Source organism: Coturnix japonica, chromosome Z (assembly GCF_001577835.2).
Source record: "Coturnix japonica isolate 7356 chromosome Z, Coturnix japonica 2.1, whole genome shotgun sequence".
In the NCBI taxonomy this organism is placed as follows: domain Eukaryota; kingdom Metazoa; phylum Chordata; class Aves; order Galliformes; family Phasianidae; genus Coturnix; species Coturnix japonica.
Window position 1 is genome coordinate 13,840,339 of NC_029547.1, and position 20,402 is coordinate 13,860,740.

General features: G+C 39.9%; 1 protein-coding gene across 10 annotated transcripts in view; it reads right to left on the reverse strand.

Moving 5' to 3' along the window:
• MAST4 (microtubule associated serine/threonine kinase family member 4) overlaps positions 1-20,402 on the reverse strand; it is a 253,946-nt gene that overhangs the window by 97,403 nt on the left and 136,141 nt on the right. The window contains exons 1-2 of one of the 10 annotated variants that reach the window (XM_032441192.1): positions 16,715-16,933; positions 12,674-12,754 (exon numbers count right to left, since the gene is read on the reverse strand). The exons of 7 other annotated variants lie outside the window; for them this stretch is intronic. In XM_032441192.1, the coding sequence (XP_032297083.1) occupies positions 12,674-12,754; positions 16,715-16,761 (128 nt within the window). In that variant the 5' untranslated portion in view covers positions 16,762-16,933. Of the gene's footprint in view, positions 1-12,673; positions 12,755-16,714; positions 16,934-20,402 lie in introns of those variants that run through there. 2 more of the 10 variants (XM_032441193.1, XM_015848591.2) reach the window with 2 other exon arrangements.

A 20,402-nucleotide genomic window follows, 5' to 3' on the forward strand; every position in this document is an offset into this window, starting at 1 on the left:
TATTCCAGTGAAGAAGTTATCTAACCTAGCTTCTTCACTCTGATTATTAAGTCTATATATATTGGAATTTTTCAAAGCATGAAAACTGTTCTAGAATCACTGCCCAGAGACATTACAAACCGCCCAAATCTTATCAGTTCTGCAAGATATACGCCAAATGAAGTTTACCAGTAACAGTGTAGATAACAGAGTTCCTTCGATACCCCAAAACTAGCAAAATCTTAACATCAGCACAGGCCTTACACTGGATTGGAAGAATAAACTCATAAAACGTGAATGAGAAAAAGCAGAGTTAATTCTTGCCTTAACACATCTTTTCTATATTTGTCAAAATGTTATCATGCCTTAAAGTAACAGAGAAATGCGTTTCATTCATTCAATCAGTATTTGGGAGAACATCAGATTACAATGAGGGCTGCAGATGTGCTGGGAAGAGTTTGTTTTCTTTTAGCTGTGCCTTTTTTTGTCAGTTAACTATAACACAAAGAGAAACAATGGAACTGCCTGAACTGCTCATTCAGTTACTGCCCTTTTCAAAGTATCTTGGAATATACGGAAGTTCTATAATACTGTAACTAAACCACCCCATAATAGCATTCCTTTAGAAGAACAAACAGGATACTAGCTGCCATTAGTAATGTACTCAGGTATGGCAGCATGCTTGGTGTCACTAAACACAGCTCTGTACATAGCTCAGTTGGCCCAAACAGTTCTGTCTTAAAACAAGATTCCAAGTCTGATTAATAAACATTCAAGTTAAAAATTCACTGAGACATTCATAAAACGTTCAACACATTTCCACATCACATACTAATGAGTTAATTAAGCATAACACAAAAATTTACATAACATGCAGGAAACACTATAATTCACCAAAAGATCCAAAAAAATAACTGCACATTATATGTTTCTTGTAGTTAATTCTGGACTGCATTCTTCACTGAATGCAGTTCAATACTGCTATCAGTGACTTGGGAAGAAGAGAAAAGTGTAGTACCCTTTCTAGCAAATGAAAACACAGAGGTAAATAATGATGGGAGCAAAATGGTTTATCATTGGATAAAGGTCTGAACAACAGACTTTCTGTTATTAGCAGACACAAGGCCACACAAAAAATGCACAAAAACTCAGAGACGGCATAAAGCAGAAACATGGAGAGCACAGCCAACACAAAGAATTTAGGTCCTTTCACAGATATCCAGTTCAATAGGAGCTCCTAATGTGACAGCATATCTAAAAATACATATCCCTCAGGTGCGTAAGCAGGAAAATCTCTCACAGGAGCAAGGAGATGAAGCCAATGGGGCTAGTCAAAAATAATCTGCTATATGCAGTCTGAATAGCTTGATTTATTCAACTTATCCAGGGCTAAAGGAGTACCTTGGTCATACAGTACAGGAACACCCAAGAGGAAGAGATGTAGGGGAAGACACAGGTTATAGGCACCACAAACTCCCTCCTGCCCAACTTGTCCTACCCACTGGATTTCCCACCACTAACCTATAAGTTAGACACCTTTTTACCTAAAAGAAATCAGACTGAAAGTCCGTAAAATGATAGACAGAAGCATTAGCAAGCACAGCTCTACAGCCTAATCTACACAGGAAATTGAATCTCAGGATCTTAAGAGTGTATTCAGTCCTTAAAATGCACTAATTAATAAATATTTTTATAGTATTTTCCTAGCTGCAATATTTGAAATCTTGCTCCCTCCAGTGGTTGATTTTGAGGTTTATTACCTTTCATTGCTGACTTCACACAATTGTCCCTGTGGGATGTAGAGTATAAAAATAAGTTGAAGAACTCATTGCAAAAAAGTGTTTTGTGGGTGTACAATGTATATCTGCCAGATCTCTGAGTTTATGTAGAAATGTTTACAAACATGAGTAAACATTACTGCTCTAAACAGTTGTAAAGTAACATACAAATTCAGATCAACCTCCTACTGTTCCAGCGTATTATATATCATTTAGCACAAACACGTTTAGGAAAAGCAATGGTCACAGCATCTCTTCCCATTTCTGAAGGTTTCTAGACAGATAAACACCATTAATTAGAAGTTAAATATATTGTGCAGCTATTCACATGAAACATAGGAATTCGTATCAGGCAGCACTACTTTTAATCCAACATTTTGCTACCTGTAGTGGAAGGAGCCACTCATGCTCTATCAACAAAGCAACTCATTTGTTCTTGTCCCAGCCATTAGCTTTGGAGATAACTTAGCAAGCAAGAAAACTAGCTGAGGAAGTATGAAAGAGCTATTTCCACTTGTTATCACAAGATTTACACCTCCCTTCACAGATAGAGAAAGCATTACTACAGTTCAAAGTGCTACATTTTGTGGGGAACAAGTCCAGCGTGGAAGGGAAAACAGAAGACTTCAGATAAAAATATCACCTTTTTTCCAGGTATTGTGGCACTTAAACTTTGACTTCATTATCACAAATGCCAGAGGAAAAAATAAAAATGCTGAATTATAGCCAATATTAAGACACCCTGCTTTGCTTTGAGAGTCTTGCTTGCTAAGCACTCAGCAGCACCCTGAAAGGGTCACACTCTATCTTCAAATCAGCTGGTAACCATTTTTGTGGCTGTAGTACACTATTCTTTGCTCAGGAGTGGTAATGATGCTTTCAGTGTTTCAAGGCATTCACATTAAAAAGTTGGAGATTTAAGACACATAATTCATTGCACTAGTTTAGCTCACTTTACACATTTATACACATTCCTGTCCTTACACATCTTGCCATATTTTACCACACATCCTATAAAATCAACAGCAATACCCTATGTTTAAAAGTGAAATTCTTATTTCCTTAACAAAATGTGAATACAGCCATTTTTCTGAAGCAGTATGTACCCATCCACTACTATGCATTCTACATAAAAGTCTCAGTCAACTAAGCCACATTTTGAGGAAAAATAAATAAATAAAATCTTAATTCAACTGTAGAAAAGGTCACCACCCCGCTGCCCTGCTCGACACTCCTAACAGGCTAAAGGAACCCTCTGCAAAGAGAATCAAAGCCAAATGAACTAGGGAAAGAAATCCAGTGTAGTTCACGTTTGGTAGCATTCAACACTGATGTGTTTGGAGCAGCTGCTGTCACGAGCTGTAACTTTTCTCGTTTTTAAAATACCTTTTGGGGGTGGGGTTAATGGCAGTCAGTGCAGTGAAGCATTCATGCCTGTCAATCGAAGCCTAAGTAGTCTGATGCCGCTGATACTGAAACTGCAAGCAGCTATTCAGTACAAATGCTGTCTTCAGTGAGACAAAACTTTATCTGGTTTAATATTTACACACTGAATGCCCTGAACTAATTAGCCAATCAGCACAAGATAGATGGCAGATCTATCAGATCTATTACAGGTCTCTGTCAGAGCAAAGAAAGTAAGCACGACTTTGGCTATTCTGCTTATTTCAGGTATTTTAAACACACTTCCAAATCCCGATTTAAATCAGAGCAAATAAAAATAAGGTGCTAAGAATTCAGAGCTTTGTAGTATGGCAACACAAAACAGCTGCTATTCTGGAGCTTAACCCCACACTCCTATGGCTTCCTGCTACAGATGATGTGCAAGATGGATCTGCTGTCACTAGAATGGTGTAAGATGGAGCACCACATGCAGTGAAAGCCATCTAATTGGAAGTATGGTACTCAGAATGTTAAAAGGGAAACGCTGTGTTTAAGAAGTATAATGTGGACTGCCTATACACATCACTCTAGGTATTTCAAGCAATGCATACACAGCACTGACCTGCTGCCAGCCAGATGTAGCCCCATTCATCACCAACAGCCCTTTTAGTGATACTACTGAATACCCACACAACCCTGACTACATCCAAGTGGGAAAGACTCAGACCTTCCCAGCTCCCTGACTCAAAGAATCTAACCAGCTGAAATGGTTACTGGCATATCTCAGTAGCTCCTACTCTGTGCTGTTTTCTAAGCAACTAAGTAGCCTGTTTCCCAGATGGTGCTGCAGCTGGATAAATCCAATTTCATTAGCAGAACTACTGCCGACAGAAAAAGAGCATCACTAAAAAGTGGTAGAATTAACTATATGTAAAGAAGGCAGAACATGTGAACCAGGTATTTAAAACTACAACAGAGGACAATGTGATTTTAGCTATTTATGCTTCTCAAAGTGTGAGAGAAAACCCTCTAGTGAAGGACAAAATACAAAAACAATCTCATGGCTAAGATGCCTCAGGATCTAAGATCCACTGTTATCTAGTCATTTAATGTTTGTGCTTCAGTTCTCCATTTGCACAGCAGAGATAATAACACCTTCCCACTTCTTCATACCGCAGTGAAGATGTTTCCAGAAATATTCCCATGAAATGTGCAAGTATTGAAAAAAAGGAGAGCAAAGGAGTAGACAATAGCAGAGAGGTGGGCTCAGCACAGCACAGACTGAGAGCTACTGAATTATTCCTACATCTCCTTCCCACAAGCAAAGGCAGTACAAACATTAGCTGAGTGGGACTCAGATGAGTTAAGAAACAGTCTTAAATATCGGTTCTCTGCATATCAGAGAGAATTAGAATTATACATGGCAAATCACAAACTTCTACCTACTTGTTTAAAGACAGGCATACACGTTTTGTTTTATCTCTGTAGGACTGAGAGGGCACATCAGCGCTGCCATAACACACAAAATGTAGCCAGCACCTCAATCACTACCAACACCCTGTCAGAAACATGTAAAACAAGGACTGCAGAATCAGCATGATCTGTGCCAGCTTTTTATACTTCCAACATCCTGGAAAATTCTATCTTTCATAGTGGGAGTGAGGGAATTAACTCCTTAGCATTCAAGTAACAGTTCAAATCACTAACAGACCTGTTTCATTGAAAGCAGACAATCTGATTATTCCATCCACGCAAACACAGAGTGTTTATGGGAAAATCAATATCCTGATACAAAAGAGATTTTAAACATTTATCATTGCAAATATACATCCCTTATATGCTACCAATGAGAAGGAAAAAAAAGGCCAACCTCAAAATTAATGTACCATAACTTACCATACAAGCAGCCCCTCCTCTGACTGTTTCCAGACATGCCGGGACATGGATAACCATTAACTTAAATGAGCTTGAACTTCATACGTAAAATTATGTTTCTCTTAAATCAGTATACATTTTCAAGTCTGTATTTGATTATTTGTAGTGAGAAGAACAGAGGACTGGTCAAAAACTACCTAATACTTAAATTCTGCGAAATTTAAAGGAAGAAACCATGCTTAATATCAAAGAAGGATTATCCCAATATATTCCACTCTATCCTCACAAGCACCATTGCCCACACAACTAGCCCTAGCCCAAAATTCTGCCATCCTGGCTACAATATCTAATGCCATCTTTATCCCCAGCTAAACAAATGGGTATCATGTTCTCCACTCTGCTTTTCTTCAACTCTATTGTTCATGCAATTGCATATATGTACAACAAAAGACTTCACCAGTGTCAGACAAAGCTCTGAGAGCCCACATGTTCACCTGACAAAGAAGACACAGTACAGAGGTAAAGGAAGAACAGCAAACCCGATTGCTCATAAAGAAAGAGACTGACACGGGTTCATATGAATCTATACCAACACATCAGCATCCCCTCATCTCAGGCACTACAGCAATTTTTACAGATACCTCCAATTTTAATCAGCCTGGGAGGTCACAGAGCATTAACCGCCTTCCCAAACCCAACCACACTCTTTCCCATTTATGTCCCATCAGAAATTCAGCTGTCTGAGACCATGGACTCATGAAATACAATAAAGCTGTTGTTGTGGTACTTTGGAGTCCTACAAATATTTCTTACGTTGAGTCAAAGTTTTAGGCCCGGTTTTGGTCACTGCTCACTTCTCTATCAAATTGCAAATTTGTGCCCCTGATCAAGAAACATTATGCTGCTTCCCATGCAAGACGCCCTCCTCTGGGGCAATCCCTCTCACAACTCTTCAAGGTACGCATGCTGCAGCTGTAAGCTGCACTATTTCTACATAGCTCTGAGGCTCTAAACTCCTATCAGCTTTGCTCTGTTGAAGTGTCACTGTGCTGGAACTTTTAACTGCAAACCACCTCGCCTCTTCTAGCCTAAGGGGAACTTCACCGGTCTCTCCTAACAGCACGCCCTGAAGAACAGAAAAAGCAGATTCTATTGCTCCACACTTTTGCTCTACAACAGCAGGTTTCTCACTGCTAGAAAAGAATTCTGCAAGCCTAGATCATATCCTCCCACAGTCTCCAAAGCTAACAGACAGTCTGCTTCAGAGTACACTGTGGGTATGAGCACCTGACTGCTGCGGCATAAGCCCAGAAACTCACACTGATTGGAGACAGACATCACAACATACACCCATTATAACACTCCATGACGTTAATACTGACAATGTTGTCACACAGAAAGAACAGTTACCACATTAACGACAAACACAGAGCTATGTGACAGCTAGGTTCAGAAGACAGACACATTCAAGCTGGTGTTAGTGCAACACTATGCACCTCCACACCTCCTACTTCCCAAGTACTTGAGACCAGAATCAGCTCCCAAGACCCTCTAAAAAAACAGTGTCCCAGCAGCAAGTAGAACCACATCCTTAGAGTGCTCAGCCTCTGGGACCATGCTGTACTTTCTCAACAGGCCAGTTACAGCTTCTCTAAGCAGAGAGCAAGAGACCCTGGAAGGGCTCACCATCTTGTGCCCAGTCATTCCACGACTGCCCTTCCAGTCCAGCACACAGAGGAACTGCTCCCCTGCTTAAAGCCGAATAACTGTCAATAGCACTTTAGATCAGGAGCACAGGAAATCTCTGCTCAAACCACCAATATCTTATAGATCAAGATGACAAACCCGCCAAAACTGGTACCAGAGAAGGGGCTGTTGAGTCCAGAACGCAGCACTTTGGTGATGTTCTTCAGTTTTCTGTAGGTGCAAGGCACTACCTCTATGAACCTGCATGTTTGCTTCTCTTCAGAAACAGTATCAAAGGGAGCAACAAGGTATCTGAAGAACAAAGGGACTAAACAGCTTTGTGCTTGACAGGAGGACTGCCTGGGTTATTTCATTTTTTATTTTTCCCAGTGTTCTTCTGTAAATTTCTCATGCTTCTTGCATTCCTGTATCCCAAAATCTTCTGTTCATTTGTGAAGTCTGACTAAAATTCACATTAGTGAAACCATCACTTTAACAGTATGCAAGAATAAGCTAATTAAAAAAAACCCTTTCCTCAAGGGATCATCAGTATTTGCTGCAAGGTAACGCGGCTCATAAAGTAGTGAAAGTTGTGCTGTGTAGGGCAGAAATAAGAAAGCCTCCCACAAAGCATACTTCAGGGACAGCAGTCCTTCTGATGCACACCACTTTCTGGATTACTACAATTACAGCCTAGAGTCTGGATGTATTTCTTAAGCTTCAAGGCAGATAAGCAGCTCCTTGCAGCTTGTAGTGCTGTGGTCTGCTGGAATTGTGTAATAAGGAAGGCTGATGCCTGCAGTGCTGGTTTCAGTTCTGTGACTATTTTTATCAAGGTGCGATAAAATGATGCAGATGCAACACAATGCTGCAGTGTTGGCACAGAGCATGGATGAGACTTTCCAACTCGAGAACGTAGCTGCAGGATTGTTTCTCTGGCAACTTGTACAAGAACTAGCTGAAATCAGTCACTGTGCTGCAGAGAGGCTGCAGGATTTCTGAAATGGTGTAACAGAAGTAGAAATATCCAGAGAAATAACCCTCCTGGAAGAAGTGAACTGCTGATATACCTACCAGTTCAAACTTAAAAACAAAAAGGGATAACAAGCAGGCTTACCTAGTATTTTCCTCCATATATCCAAGATCTGGAAATATAAGCAACAGCCTCACTTTGGACAATAAGAAGACCTTGAATTAAGGATCAAATCCTTTCCCATTAACTCAAATGAAGCCAATTATGAAATCATATTATAGAAGTCCGACTATGTGTACATTGAGGCACTTCCTACAAGCAGGTGATCCTCCCGGTGGATGTGGGAAAGGCTGTGGATGTAGTCTATCTAGGCTTATCAAAGGTAAAACCTGGATGACTGGGCACAGAGAGTGATGGCGAATGGAGTTGAACCCAGATGGTTACCAGTCATTAGTGGTGTTTCTCAGGGGTCAGTACTGGGGCCATCCCTGTTTAAAAACTTCACTGATGATGTGTATAAGATGATAAGAATAAGGTGCACCCTCAGTAAGTCTGCGGATGACACCCATCTGGAAATGCTGATGGGTAGGTAGGCCCTACATAGTGATGTGGGTAGGCTGGATTGATGGTCTGAGAACAACTGACATGGTAGTTGTTTGACTATATGATCCTAGAGGTCTTTTCCAACATTTATGATTCTAGCAGGTAACTTGCATGTACTTGAAAACTTGTATGACAGTCAGAAAGACACACTTCCAAATATTTTTCAAGAGTTTCTCCTGTTATACAGTGTGGATTCATTATTCAAACTTTAATCATAGGTCTTAGGGAGACACTTTAACAGCATGGGTTGAGTACTCACCTAATTTTCACTCAGCCTCCAAACAGAATTTAAATCCCCCTCCTTCCACCAACTTCTGATTTATGTGCGGCGTTTTCTTTTTCCTAAGTACTATAAACTTTCAGTGTTTTGTTTGTTATTTATTTATTTATTTATTTATTTAAACTTGAAGCCTTAAAAAAACCCAAGCATTTTCTACAGAACACCACTCTATATTTCTTATTTTCATCCCACTCCTTCAAACAAGACGCCGGGTAAATGCTCAGTCAGACAGGTTCTTTATTGCACTGTCTTTAACAGTTTAGAGAAAGCTGGCTCAAAGGCAAACAAAATTAATGGCCATAAACATTTTAAGCTTTAAAACAGTGAATTCTTTCATTCCCTGCTTTAGAAAGAAATGAAGTTGCTCAATAAATTTCCATTCAGGTCATTACTATGACTAGGCAGTCCCAGAAAATTTTAGAGAGTTTTCTAACAGCATTTAGAATAAAACCTACCTACCTTTTACTGTCTGCAACCCCAATATTCCAGTGTTACAGTACCACTCTATAATAGCTGTAATTTTCAAACTAGAATTCACAGCAGCCTTTTACCTCCTCAAAAATTTTAGAAAGCCTAAATGTTGATTTAAAAACGCAACACACACAAAAAAAATGCAACACTCAACATAGAAAATACAACTCAAAAGGCCAGAAGATTTAATAAAAATGGCATTCAACTGCTTTGGGAGAATCTTTATGAGAGTTCAGGGAAAGGAAATTGACAAAATGGCATTTAAAATGATTCAGACAAGCTCTCTCCCACAGATGAAAAGTAGCAGCTTTCAGACTACCACAGGAAATAACTGTCACAGGAACTTCTCATGTTCTCTTAAGATCCATCTTACACATGCCAAAGGAAAGAAAGAAAAAAAAAAAAGAGAGTAAGAAAATGACAAAAAATGAAAAAAACTACAGCACATTATCTGTTTCTGCTAAGTCCTGTAAAACTCTGTCATCTACTCTTCTAAGACAGTTTGTGCTGTAAAACTTTGGAGTTGAAGATATGGAAGAAGAGGGCTACTTTTATTTGGTTACACGACCTAGAAAAAAGCTTTCTTCTGAACATAATCAAGTAACATAAACCTCAGGTTAAACTGCCACATTCCACATAAGGGTTTGAAACACAGATATAAGAATGCATTTTATTGATTTATTAATTTATTTTCTGGGAGCTTTTTAAAGTATACTTCACTTTGTATCTTTATGGTATCTGTCAATTGAGCCTTACTCTTATCCTAATCCACAAGCTCCATAACATCGCTGAGATCACTGAGACCACTAAAGCTTTGCCCCTCTGACTTGACACCACTGTGTGGCAAGCAAAACTTCACTTGTGTTAGTGCCAGCCAAAAATCACCATCTGGAATTACCTCGTTGCATCCATCCAGTGTGACAAAACAGTAAAGGCTGAAAATTCTCCAAGAATCCTCACAAACCCTAAGTTCCAGCTAAAACAGCTCTCCCTTTGAAACATGGCATGGTTTAATGAGAGCATATTGGAAATATCTGAAGTATGTGTGTTTTGCAATTTTAAATAAATGCTCACAGAGTTAAAAGAACAGTGAGGCTATAACAAGGGCTTGGGAGCAGAGAGTCTACCTTTGGAGGCAAGAGCCAACTGCTTATTTATTACACCTTGAAGAACTCGTGCTCTGTGTTAGGTGTTCATGAATTCTAATGAGATTATTCTAAGAAATGAGACAGCAGGTATTTCTTGTTTTAGACAAAAATGAATAAATTGGGTAAGAATTGGAGCCAAGTGATTCCTTACCTCATACACATCAGACCTTCTCATGACCTTGCTGTTTTAGAGTAATAAATCAACAACTGCATCTTTCAACATAACCTCAAGGTCAATCTACTTTGTACTGTTCCTTGAAACCAAAGGTGGAAATAAATTTTAAAGAAAAATGTTTGCTTGAGCTTCCTTAGATATGGCAGCTATCACACATTGTATGGCATGCACCATTCTTTTAAATTCATAGAATAAACTACTCTGTGACAAGAAGTCTGAATTACATCACTAGCTCTTCTACAAAATCATGCTTCACCTTGAGCTGAGCCATGAGTGATGCTGGCTGTGCCTCTGGGAGAGCATAGTTAGGAAAGGGGAAAGCACTGTGTGAAAGGAAGCTGGGAGAGAAAAGTGAGAAAATGTGAAATAGCCCTGCAGGCATCACTATCAGTGCAAGAGGTGCTCTGGGCAAAGAGCAGCAGCTCCCTGCAGCTCAGGAGAGGCCCACGGAGGAGCAGGCCGTCCCCCTGCAGCCCACGGGCACCACACGGAGCAGATCTCCCTGCAGCCACGGAGGAGCCCACGGTGCAGCGGTGGCTGAGGCTTGTAGGACACGCAGCCCACGGATACCCCTGCACGAGCAGCCCCGGGACGGAGCTGCAGCCAGTGGGGACCCTCTACACAGCTACTGTATGTGACAACTGCTGTAAGCAGAACTTGAATTAACGTGGTCCAAATTAAAAACCTTTAAAGCAGCTATTTGCATCCATAACATTGCCATTCTAAAAAGACCACTTCCATGAGTGCCATCGCCCCTCCTCCAAACACCCCCCCCCCCGAAAAAACAAAAGATAATAAATAATAATCCGGCTGAACAGAAAGTGAAGACTGATACAAAAATGTTGGGTTTTACCAGTTTTTCCCTGACATCAAGACAAACTCCACAGAACACATTGATTTTGCTGATAATTCATCAAACACCACAAAGTATTTCCACTGAGAAGAAAATGTACAGATAAATCATATTGAAAAATGCAAAAAAGGAAGATTTTCATTCCATCTTTTCCTTTACAGAATACTGTGCGTATGTGTATATATATACATATATATACACACATATATATATTTAAAAAAAAAAAAAAGACCACAGTATCTCTTCAGAGACACAAACTGCGAAATTATTGCTTCATTTTTCACTGTCAAATTAAGCCACAGTACACAAACTTCAAGAGTAAGCTCCTTTTTAAAGCATTCTGAAGGAGAATGACCCACGCAAGCACTGTCTCTGCCATGGAACACTGAAGAGGTTGTACTGTTTAGGTACAAATCTATCTTATTGTATAGTTCAGTGAGGTGATAGTCTTTTATCCTCACAGTATCAAACGAAACTTGTTATTATTACAAATACTGGGCATTTTGTTGTTGTTCTTTTTTTTTAATCCAGAAAGCACCAAAAACTTATTTTAAAAACTACATTCCCTATAGGGCATAACCTTACTAACTTATGCTCTTGAGTATTAGAGACCCGGCTTGCAAGTTTATTTTGCATATTAGGATGAAAATAGGGAAGAAGAAAAGAAAGCTTTTCTGTATTAGAAACACCCTTGAATTACCATCTCTTGTGATTATTTTACCACAATAGTACGAGGTACATAGTATTTTTTTTATTAATCATTCTCTGATGATGATAAAGTAAATACCGAGAAGTAAAAAAAAAAAAAAACAAAAAAAAAAAAACCAACAAACTGTTTCTTTTGTGTGAACTGAGAAGTAGAACAAACAAAAAATAGAGAAATATATTGCATGCAGCTGCTTAGGGCATATCTAAATCATTACTGTACTAGAAATCAGGCTTAAAATGATCCCAGTCCTGTAGAAGGGACAGCACTACAGACATACTGGAAAGGATTATTTTCTTCTAAAATGACATACATCTTGGATACCCAACTCTGTCACCTGGCATCACAGATCATACTGCAGTCTCTCAGGTATGTATAATACAACAGTGTGCTTCACTGATCACCTCCACTTCCGAATTCACCTTAAACTTTTGACACGACAGAACACAGTTTGCAGTATCACCACAGGAAGCAAAGCTACAAAACTTCAACAGCAAACACATTCCTGATGGAAAGTCAGACTAACTCACAGTTATGAATTTGCAACTCAAAACTCTTTACTAGGCTTCAAAATACGTCTATTTTTTCCATTAAAATAATAATAATAATAATAGCAACTTCAGAGTAAGTGCTTGTTAAGTACAACATTTTTCTGATTGTACAGACATCTTTGATTTTCTGCAATTTTCCCCCTGAAATACATTTTGATTGTCAGGTTTTGGATGCAGAAGAAAACATCAACAATGGAAGTTTACTTGCTTACCTCCAAAAATGAAAAGCGAACAGAGGGCTGCATGGACTGCAAGGGCTTGTTGGGGTTGGGCTCAGGCTCCTTGGGGTGAGACTGAAAGTTAAAATAATGTCATCTCTGGTGAACAGAAGGTTTAGCAAGAGTTGCATGTTTTAGTGCAGGAGTTACAAAAGGAGTTCCAGTTAGAATTGAAACATTACTGTCCTTCTGAATGAAGTGAGTGACAGCAGCCACACAGTTTTTGACTTAAGATGAAACTGATTTAAATAAAAACAAACATGGAATCTGTTGCTGGTGCGTAAGCTTGACTATGTGAGGCTCTCGCCAATTCTTGTTTGTGTACCCAAAAGTTGTGAAGCTCAAAGTGGGATTGTTTCAAACTTCAAAGCAGAATATATAACTAAGACAGGATGGTGGGGGGATTTTGTTTTTGATATTAGGAATTCTCAAGGTTTCTCTTGATATGCAAATAAGATGTGCTGGATACTAAGAATGATTATAAGCTTTCATCAGGAATAAGAATTCTTAGGAAAAAAAATAATCCAATTTGAAAGCCTAAAACTCAGGGACCTACTGAAAATTAGAAGTGACTTATATGCAATTTCCATTGATATCAGTATGAAATGTCCTCCATCGAGCCTTCTACCTATGTAATCACACATGGATACAAGCAACTAATGTTTCCAAATGTGTCCTTGAGCTCTTGGCTCCGAAGGTACCTTCAAGAAGTTGCTTCAAGTGCAGATCCATTGCGACGTCTCTCAATAAAACAGAAAGGTTTCACAGATGCACTTTTATGATGCAGTCACAAGCACGTGTCCCTGCAACACCCGCAATACAGCTTTTTTTTTTTTTTTTAAATAATTATTTCATTTTTAATGTTCAATTACACTTTTCCTATTGTGATTAGCTGAAATTATTTTTCCTAAACTACATGTGGCACCACTGGTTCAAGCTAAGCAAAAGTAGATGCTGATGTGTAGCTTTTTCCAGATGACCTTCACAAAGACCTATGCTGCATAACAGACCCCTGCAGCCAGACAGCACTGGTGTCCTGACCTGCCCCCGGGGAGCTACAGACAACCAGAAAGCTGCAACCAGCTCCATCCCTTGTTTTCAGTTGCACAACAAAGCCATGTTTTGTAACATTCTCACTAAAACCTGGCAAGGTGGAGATCTGATTAAAAAAAATAACAAACAAACCAGCAGAAACAGTGCTACTGCTTCCTAAGTAGAGGTAGAACAGTGTGTTGCCCACACTAGCAATGGGCTGGAAATCTGCTGTGCTGAGTGCTGTTCTGGAGGTGCTCAGCAAGGGCAAAGAAGCGTGATGTGGGCAGCAACGATCAGGAACAGAAAGAGAGCAGACACCCATCTGAAGGAAATCCAAGAAGAAGAAGGAAAGAAGTGGTTCTGCTGCCCAAAAGGCACAGGTCAGAAGCAGAAAGAGAGGATGGGGACTGCTATGCAGTAAAGATCAGGGGCAAGGAACCAACCAAAGCCAAAGCAGTGGAAAGGAAGGGAATTATGGGGCTGTCACTGAATGAGAAGAATGTGTTAATGCAGATCAGAACGAAATGAAGCCACTAATTTCTCCTTGATGTGAACAAACCTTGGGGACATCCAGAGACAAAACATGTCCCCCTCCCTCTAGTGGCTGGCATACACACAGCAGGTGGAAATCCTGCACCGCTAGTAGTTACTCCATCGCTACTCTTCATTTTCAAGTCTGAAACACAGGAGTCTCGGTCATGGAGCAGACTCTCGGAACATTAAATATCAGACACTGTGCATCTATAAATTCCCACCAAGTGTTGACAGAGTAGCGTCAGTGAAGTTCTACAGAGCTTGCTTTTTAGATTTGCTTTTTTTAAGACCTAGAAATCGCAGGCAGAAACCTGTTAAAACAAATTATCATAGTGCATATGCACAAGGATGACAGGCAGCGTTAATTCCTACATTTACTAAATTTGGAATGTTTCATTCTGGATCCTTAATATTCTTTGAAAGAAGCTTTCTGCAAGTAATGAATAGAAAGCAGACAGACTGTACAAATTTCATAGGGATAAAACGTAGCTCCAGCCCCAATATTTAAACCCAATTGAAAGAAAATTTAAGAGAATCCAAATGCAAAAGACTGTTTCAAAGAAATGCTTGTGGAGTTTTTTCTTTGCTTTTTGTTGCTGCTTCTTCCTTCCTTTCCCTCCCCCTCCCCCAGTATTTGCCTTTGAAGATGCTTGAAAGTAAAAATTGGGGAGATACAACTTAAAGCTGTGCTGACTCAACTTTGACAAATCAGGAAACAACTTTATGGTAACCACTAAGTGACAGCAACCAAAGCATGGTATTTCTCATTTCTCTACAAAGAAATTAAGTTCATAAAGTATGAGCGTGATGACCTATGGAAATGTTACTGTAAAAGTACAAAAAATAGTTGAACACACAAGTAGTTTGTATCTGGATAATGCTTTAACAAAACAGAACGAGCAAACAAAAAAACACCAAACAACTGAGCAATGCTGAAACTAAAATATAATTATTTTTACTAGTATTTAAATACTGTAGGAATGACACAAAGCAAGCATGGTTTTGTCAGGGCACCATGAAAACAGGAAACAGTACAATGACTACCTTGCACTACAAAAGCACATACACACACAGGTAAAGAATCAGTAACATGAATCTCTTTTCATCTTTTGCAGTTAGTGACACTATTTGCACAAAATGATTACATAATTCAACGAGGACTGATTTAAAAATCTTTAACTTTCCACATGACCAATGGAGCACCATTATCAATTATTCACGGCAACCATTTTAATGAGCTCCCTGGTAAGACCCCTCCTTCAAAACTCATGAGAAATTAGCAACTGTGATTTTTTTTGGGCAGTTATTTAGAACTCAGTGTGCTCACAGCTAACGCACACTGCTCTGAGGAGAAGACGCCAGATTGAACAGCAGAATTCCTCCCTGGCATTTCACAAGCCCAGTTCTGGGGAACCCAGTGTAACATCTACACTTGTTCCTGGAATAAAGTGCTCTGTCACCTTCATGTGATTATCAGAATAAATTATTTGCTAGACTGCACACTCACCTACTGTCTTTTCTTTAAAACATGGCAGATGTCAGAGATAATACCTTTCAGGGATAAGTAACTTTACTGCAGGCATTTGCAGCATTCAGGTTTTTTTCTCCAGCACAAATGGGGAAGTCCCAAGGAACACTAAAGCATCTGACATAACCATGTCTATTTACCTAGATAAAATTAGCAGGTTCTCATGGTGTCTGCTACATGCACACATACATGCCTGACGTGTATTAAACACAGGATGTAGGTATGCATGTATAGAAATTAATGCTTAGTTTCGACTGACAAACCTTGGGCAGATACGTGCTGGCATTCATGAATAAAAGACTACCGTTACTATCTCTATACACTAAAATTTACATATTTTCATGTGCCTACTGCATAAACAGCTGAAAACACGCAAATCAGTTAATCAGTTTTAAGCAAGCACCAAGTAAACACGCTGCTAAATTAGGCAAACATGCTTACTGCAGAGGAATCTCCAGTATGTAAATACCATTCGTTAATGTAGTTACGTATGTAAAATCCGGGCTGCTCCCGGCAGATCCTCACAAACGGTATTTCTGTAATGCTTTAATCTCTTGCAGTGCTCTCTGTTATGCAGCAGAGATAGAGGCCTCTCTAAAAGGCAGCACCGGGATAAACAAACAGTAACAGAGAGCAGGAGAGAAAGGCAGACACCATGGCCTACAGAAAGATGCCCTCTGCGAGCTGACAGGATGCTCCACGCAGGAGATTCAGTAACTTTAAATACGCAGAAATGCTTTCTTTCCCAATGCACTGCAGTGCCCCAGCTCCCACATCTGCTTCAACCAACTGCAATGCATTTAAAACATGTTCCTTCAACCCAGAGCTGCAGTGCTGCGAGACTGCCAGCACACAACGCGCGCTAAACAGCTCCTGTGTGCACCAAAGCCAGCTATCATGCAGAAACCATTAAAATGTTAAAGACAGACAATACTTACTCCAAGGTCAGCCCTGGAATCTGTAGTCTCTCCCGCTGGGCTTTCATTGCTACGATGCGCTACCAGACCCTATTGTAACCACACCACGCGTTCCCCGGCAGCATCCCGGCGATGAGAGAGCCAAAATGAGCCACTAGGAAGGAGCGGACTAAAGGACCAGCCGGGGGCGGGGGAGCACCGCAACTTCGGTCCTTCCGCCGAATAGTCCCCCCTCGCTGCGCCAAGAGGCAGCGCAAAAACACCCTGCATGGTACAGACAGTTTCTCCCCGCAAATGTCAAACACTATCCACCCCCTCTGATCCTACCGAATAGGATTTAGCCATCTTGTTTAAGTCACATTATCCCCTTCCTCGGTAAACAGACAGGCAGTTCCTGCCTTTCATTCCCCCAGAATGAAAAATGTGCTTTTTTCCTTTAATGTGGGAAACTGTGACTGAGGCTCTGAAGGAAGAAATAGCTGACTGCCACGGTGGGGGCTAAGACAAAGGGAAAAGTTGAAATTCTCTTCTAATAGCTGTACTTGGATTTCAAAGACAAATAACCTACCATTTTTATTAAGAGTGAGAGCTGCCCAGGAAACTGCAGAAAGAACATCAATTTCACGTCCTTTTTCCCTTTTTTTTTTTTTTTTTTTTTTAATGTATGCCAAGTTGAATGTAGAGCAGTATACAACATTGTACTAAAGACAGTGCTATTGTATGGCCTGCTGACTTGAATCTTTTTCTTTCTTACACATTTTCTCTCTCTTAGTCTTAGGCTATCCTATCATAAATACTGTGAATTGTTCCACAAGGACTCCACAGAACACCAAGAAAAGCATGGCACTGTGCAAGCATTTTCAGTAATTTAAGGGCCAGAACCTTTTACATGACCCACACTGCTTTATTATATATGAGAATATTAAGATATTCCCAGGGCCTTCTTTCTTCTACCTTTGAGCTCCCTGTCCCTGCTCTGTGCACAGATGTACTTTGCAGACTATCCGCATGGCAGGACCAAGAAAAGCTGCTGCTTTGGGGGTCTCTGCCTCATTAATTAGAATAAAATCAGCTAACTCGTAAGAATAGAAGAATCATGGTTTCCAGAAACTGACAGATGTCTCCTAACTATGGAAACTGGTGAACTGGATTACTCTTTCAAGTGCACAAGAGAAAAATCATTGAACTCTTTCCTTCTCTTCTTATTTCCATTAGGAAGCACTTTAAGCATTACCCTGAGCCTTCTTTCACAGTACACTGAAATAAAAACTGAACATCTGAATTTCTAAAACATTTGGATTCTGATATACCAAACTCAGACCCTCTCAAGCATCCCTAGGCCAAGCATCCTACAAATGATCTTTCTAGAGAAGTTCTAAATTCCCCTACCTCCCAAAGAAAAATTTGAGGGATTATCTCAAGATCACAGATAGTGCTGATTCAATTCACAGATTCAAAGGCTCCTCAATCTGTTAGGTGCTCGACTCTGACTTTCAGTGCATATTCTTAAAAATCTACCCCGAATGCAGCAAAATGAAGAAAACAAGCAAAAAGAACAGTGGTCGCAAAACACTGCTAAAGAATGAAACATTACAATTAGGCAATAGATGCATTTTACCTGTAGGAGGACAAGACTGCCAGCAAACCAGTCCACACAAGAGTGAGTTGAAGCAGCAACTGAGCGCATTAAACATAAGCAACTGCATGTCAGAGCTATTTTGAGAGCACAATAAATCAAACCCCTTTGTGAGCTAATTCATGCAAGCATTTCACATTATATTAATGGTAAAGTTACTCCAAGCTAAGACTGAACTATAGTTTGACTTTGAAAATTCTTCTATGCATTTTGCCTTGCACAGAGAGAAGTCTGGATAATTATGATTTACTAAAAACAGCAATGAGTACATAAAGGGAGAACAAATTCTGCCTACAGTTACATTCTTCCAGCTTCTGTGCAAGTAAGAGGGAACCACGTCACATATTTGTGGACCATTCAAATGAGGAGAATGAAATTCAGTGAACAGATATCCACGACTGGTTGCAAGATGCACGCTGAGAAGCCCTTATAGCAATGGTTTCTCATAATTCAGAGGCTTCTGTCCACTGAGTTCCTCTGTCTTTTCTTTTTGTTTTGTTTTGTTTTGTTTTTTTTCCATGACCACTAGACACCTTTAGTAACAAATAATGCACCAAAACAGGCTGCCACCAAAATTCATTGCATTGTTGGCATCATCCAAGATAGATATCCCAAGGATTATTTTATCAGTAAAGCAAGTTCTTTCAGTGTAACACAGCATTACTTACTATGAAGATTAAATACTCATAAATACCGCAGTCCCCGTGGTAATTTTAAGAAGTCTAATTTCTCACTTATGAGATTATAATTTGAAACCTGCAACACTCACAAGCTTAAATGCTTGAAAGTCCACTTTAGTGTTCTGCTTTACCACCACAGCTATCAGAAAAAAATGCCACTTTCTCCTGTTAGGAAAGGGGCTTTGCGTCACCAGGATGACACCTTTACTAGCAACATGATGAAGACCAGAAACACCAAGTCTGGATACCAGATACAACAAAAGGTTTTGTTACATAAGAGGAGAAAAAAAAAAATTCAAGAGAAAAATCAAGAACTATTTCAGTTTTTACATCACATTCTTATAGCACTACCAGGTATTGCAGTATCACACAATCACAGAATCATTTCATTAGGAACAGAACTCTTAAGATAATCCAGACCAACTGCCAACCTACCACCAAAATTGTCCACTAATCCACATCCCTAAGAATTACTTCTACCCTCTCCTGAAACACCTCTGGGGACAGTGACTCCACCAGCTGCCTAGGCTGCCTGTGCCAATGCACCATCACTACTTCTGAGAAGAAATTCCCCCTAACATCCAATCTGAACCACCCTGCCACAACTTAAGGCCATTTCCTCTCATCCTGTTACTGTTATGTGGGAGAAGAGGCTGACCCCTACCTCACCACAACCTCCTTTCAGGCAGCTGTAGAGAGCAATAAGGTCTCCCCTGAGCCTCCTAGGCTAAACAATCCCAGTTTCCTCAGCCACTCCTTCTAAGATTTATGCTCCAGGCCCCCTCACCAGCTTCAAAAGGAGAAGTAATGCTTCAGGCAGCAGAAGATGGCACAAAACATTATTTCATGAGAAAGACTAGTTAGGTAAGCGGGACCTTAGTTTCCTGAGGAACATACTTAAAAATGTATTGTTAATTATGTCAAGTATCCCCTGACCCATTCATGCTTTCTATCCAGGTAGACCTGAAAGTACTGACATTTTTGCCTACATTCACACAACTATCATTTCTCATCTGGAAAGCTAAATCTCAAACAAAAGGGCAAGAGCAGTACACAGGGAATTTAGGAATTACATTCTTTAGCAAATTCAAGGCCTGGTGTCCTATCAGATTATTCTACAGATGAAATCAAAATTCAGAAAGTGAAATACAGGTCTTGCTAGTTCAGTAAATCATCTTCAGTATCTGGTTAAAAGCAAACAAGAAAGAGGAAAGTACAGTGGAATGTTTTATTTGACCGAAACACAATCCTGAAAGACTCTTCTTCCACATCACAGTTCAGATTAATATTCTACACTCTCAAGCTACTTCCCTAGCTGCTGATGATGCACATCTTTTTTTTCCTTAAGTGATGGTAATACACAGTAATACCACTAATAGTGCAGGTGCCTCCG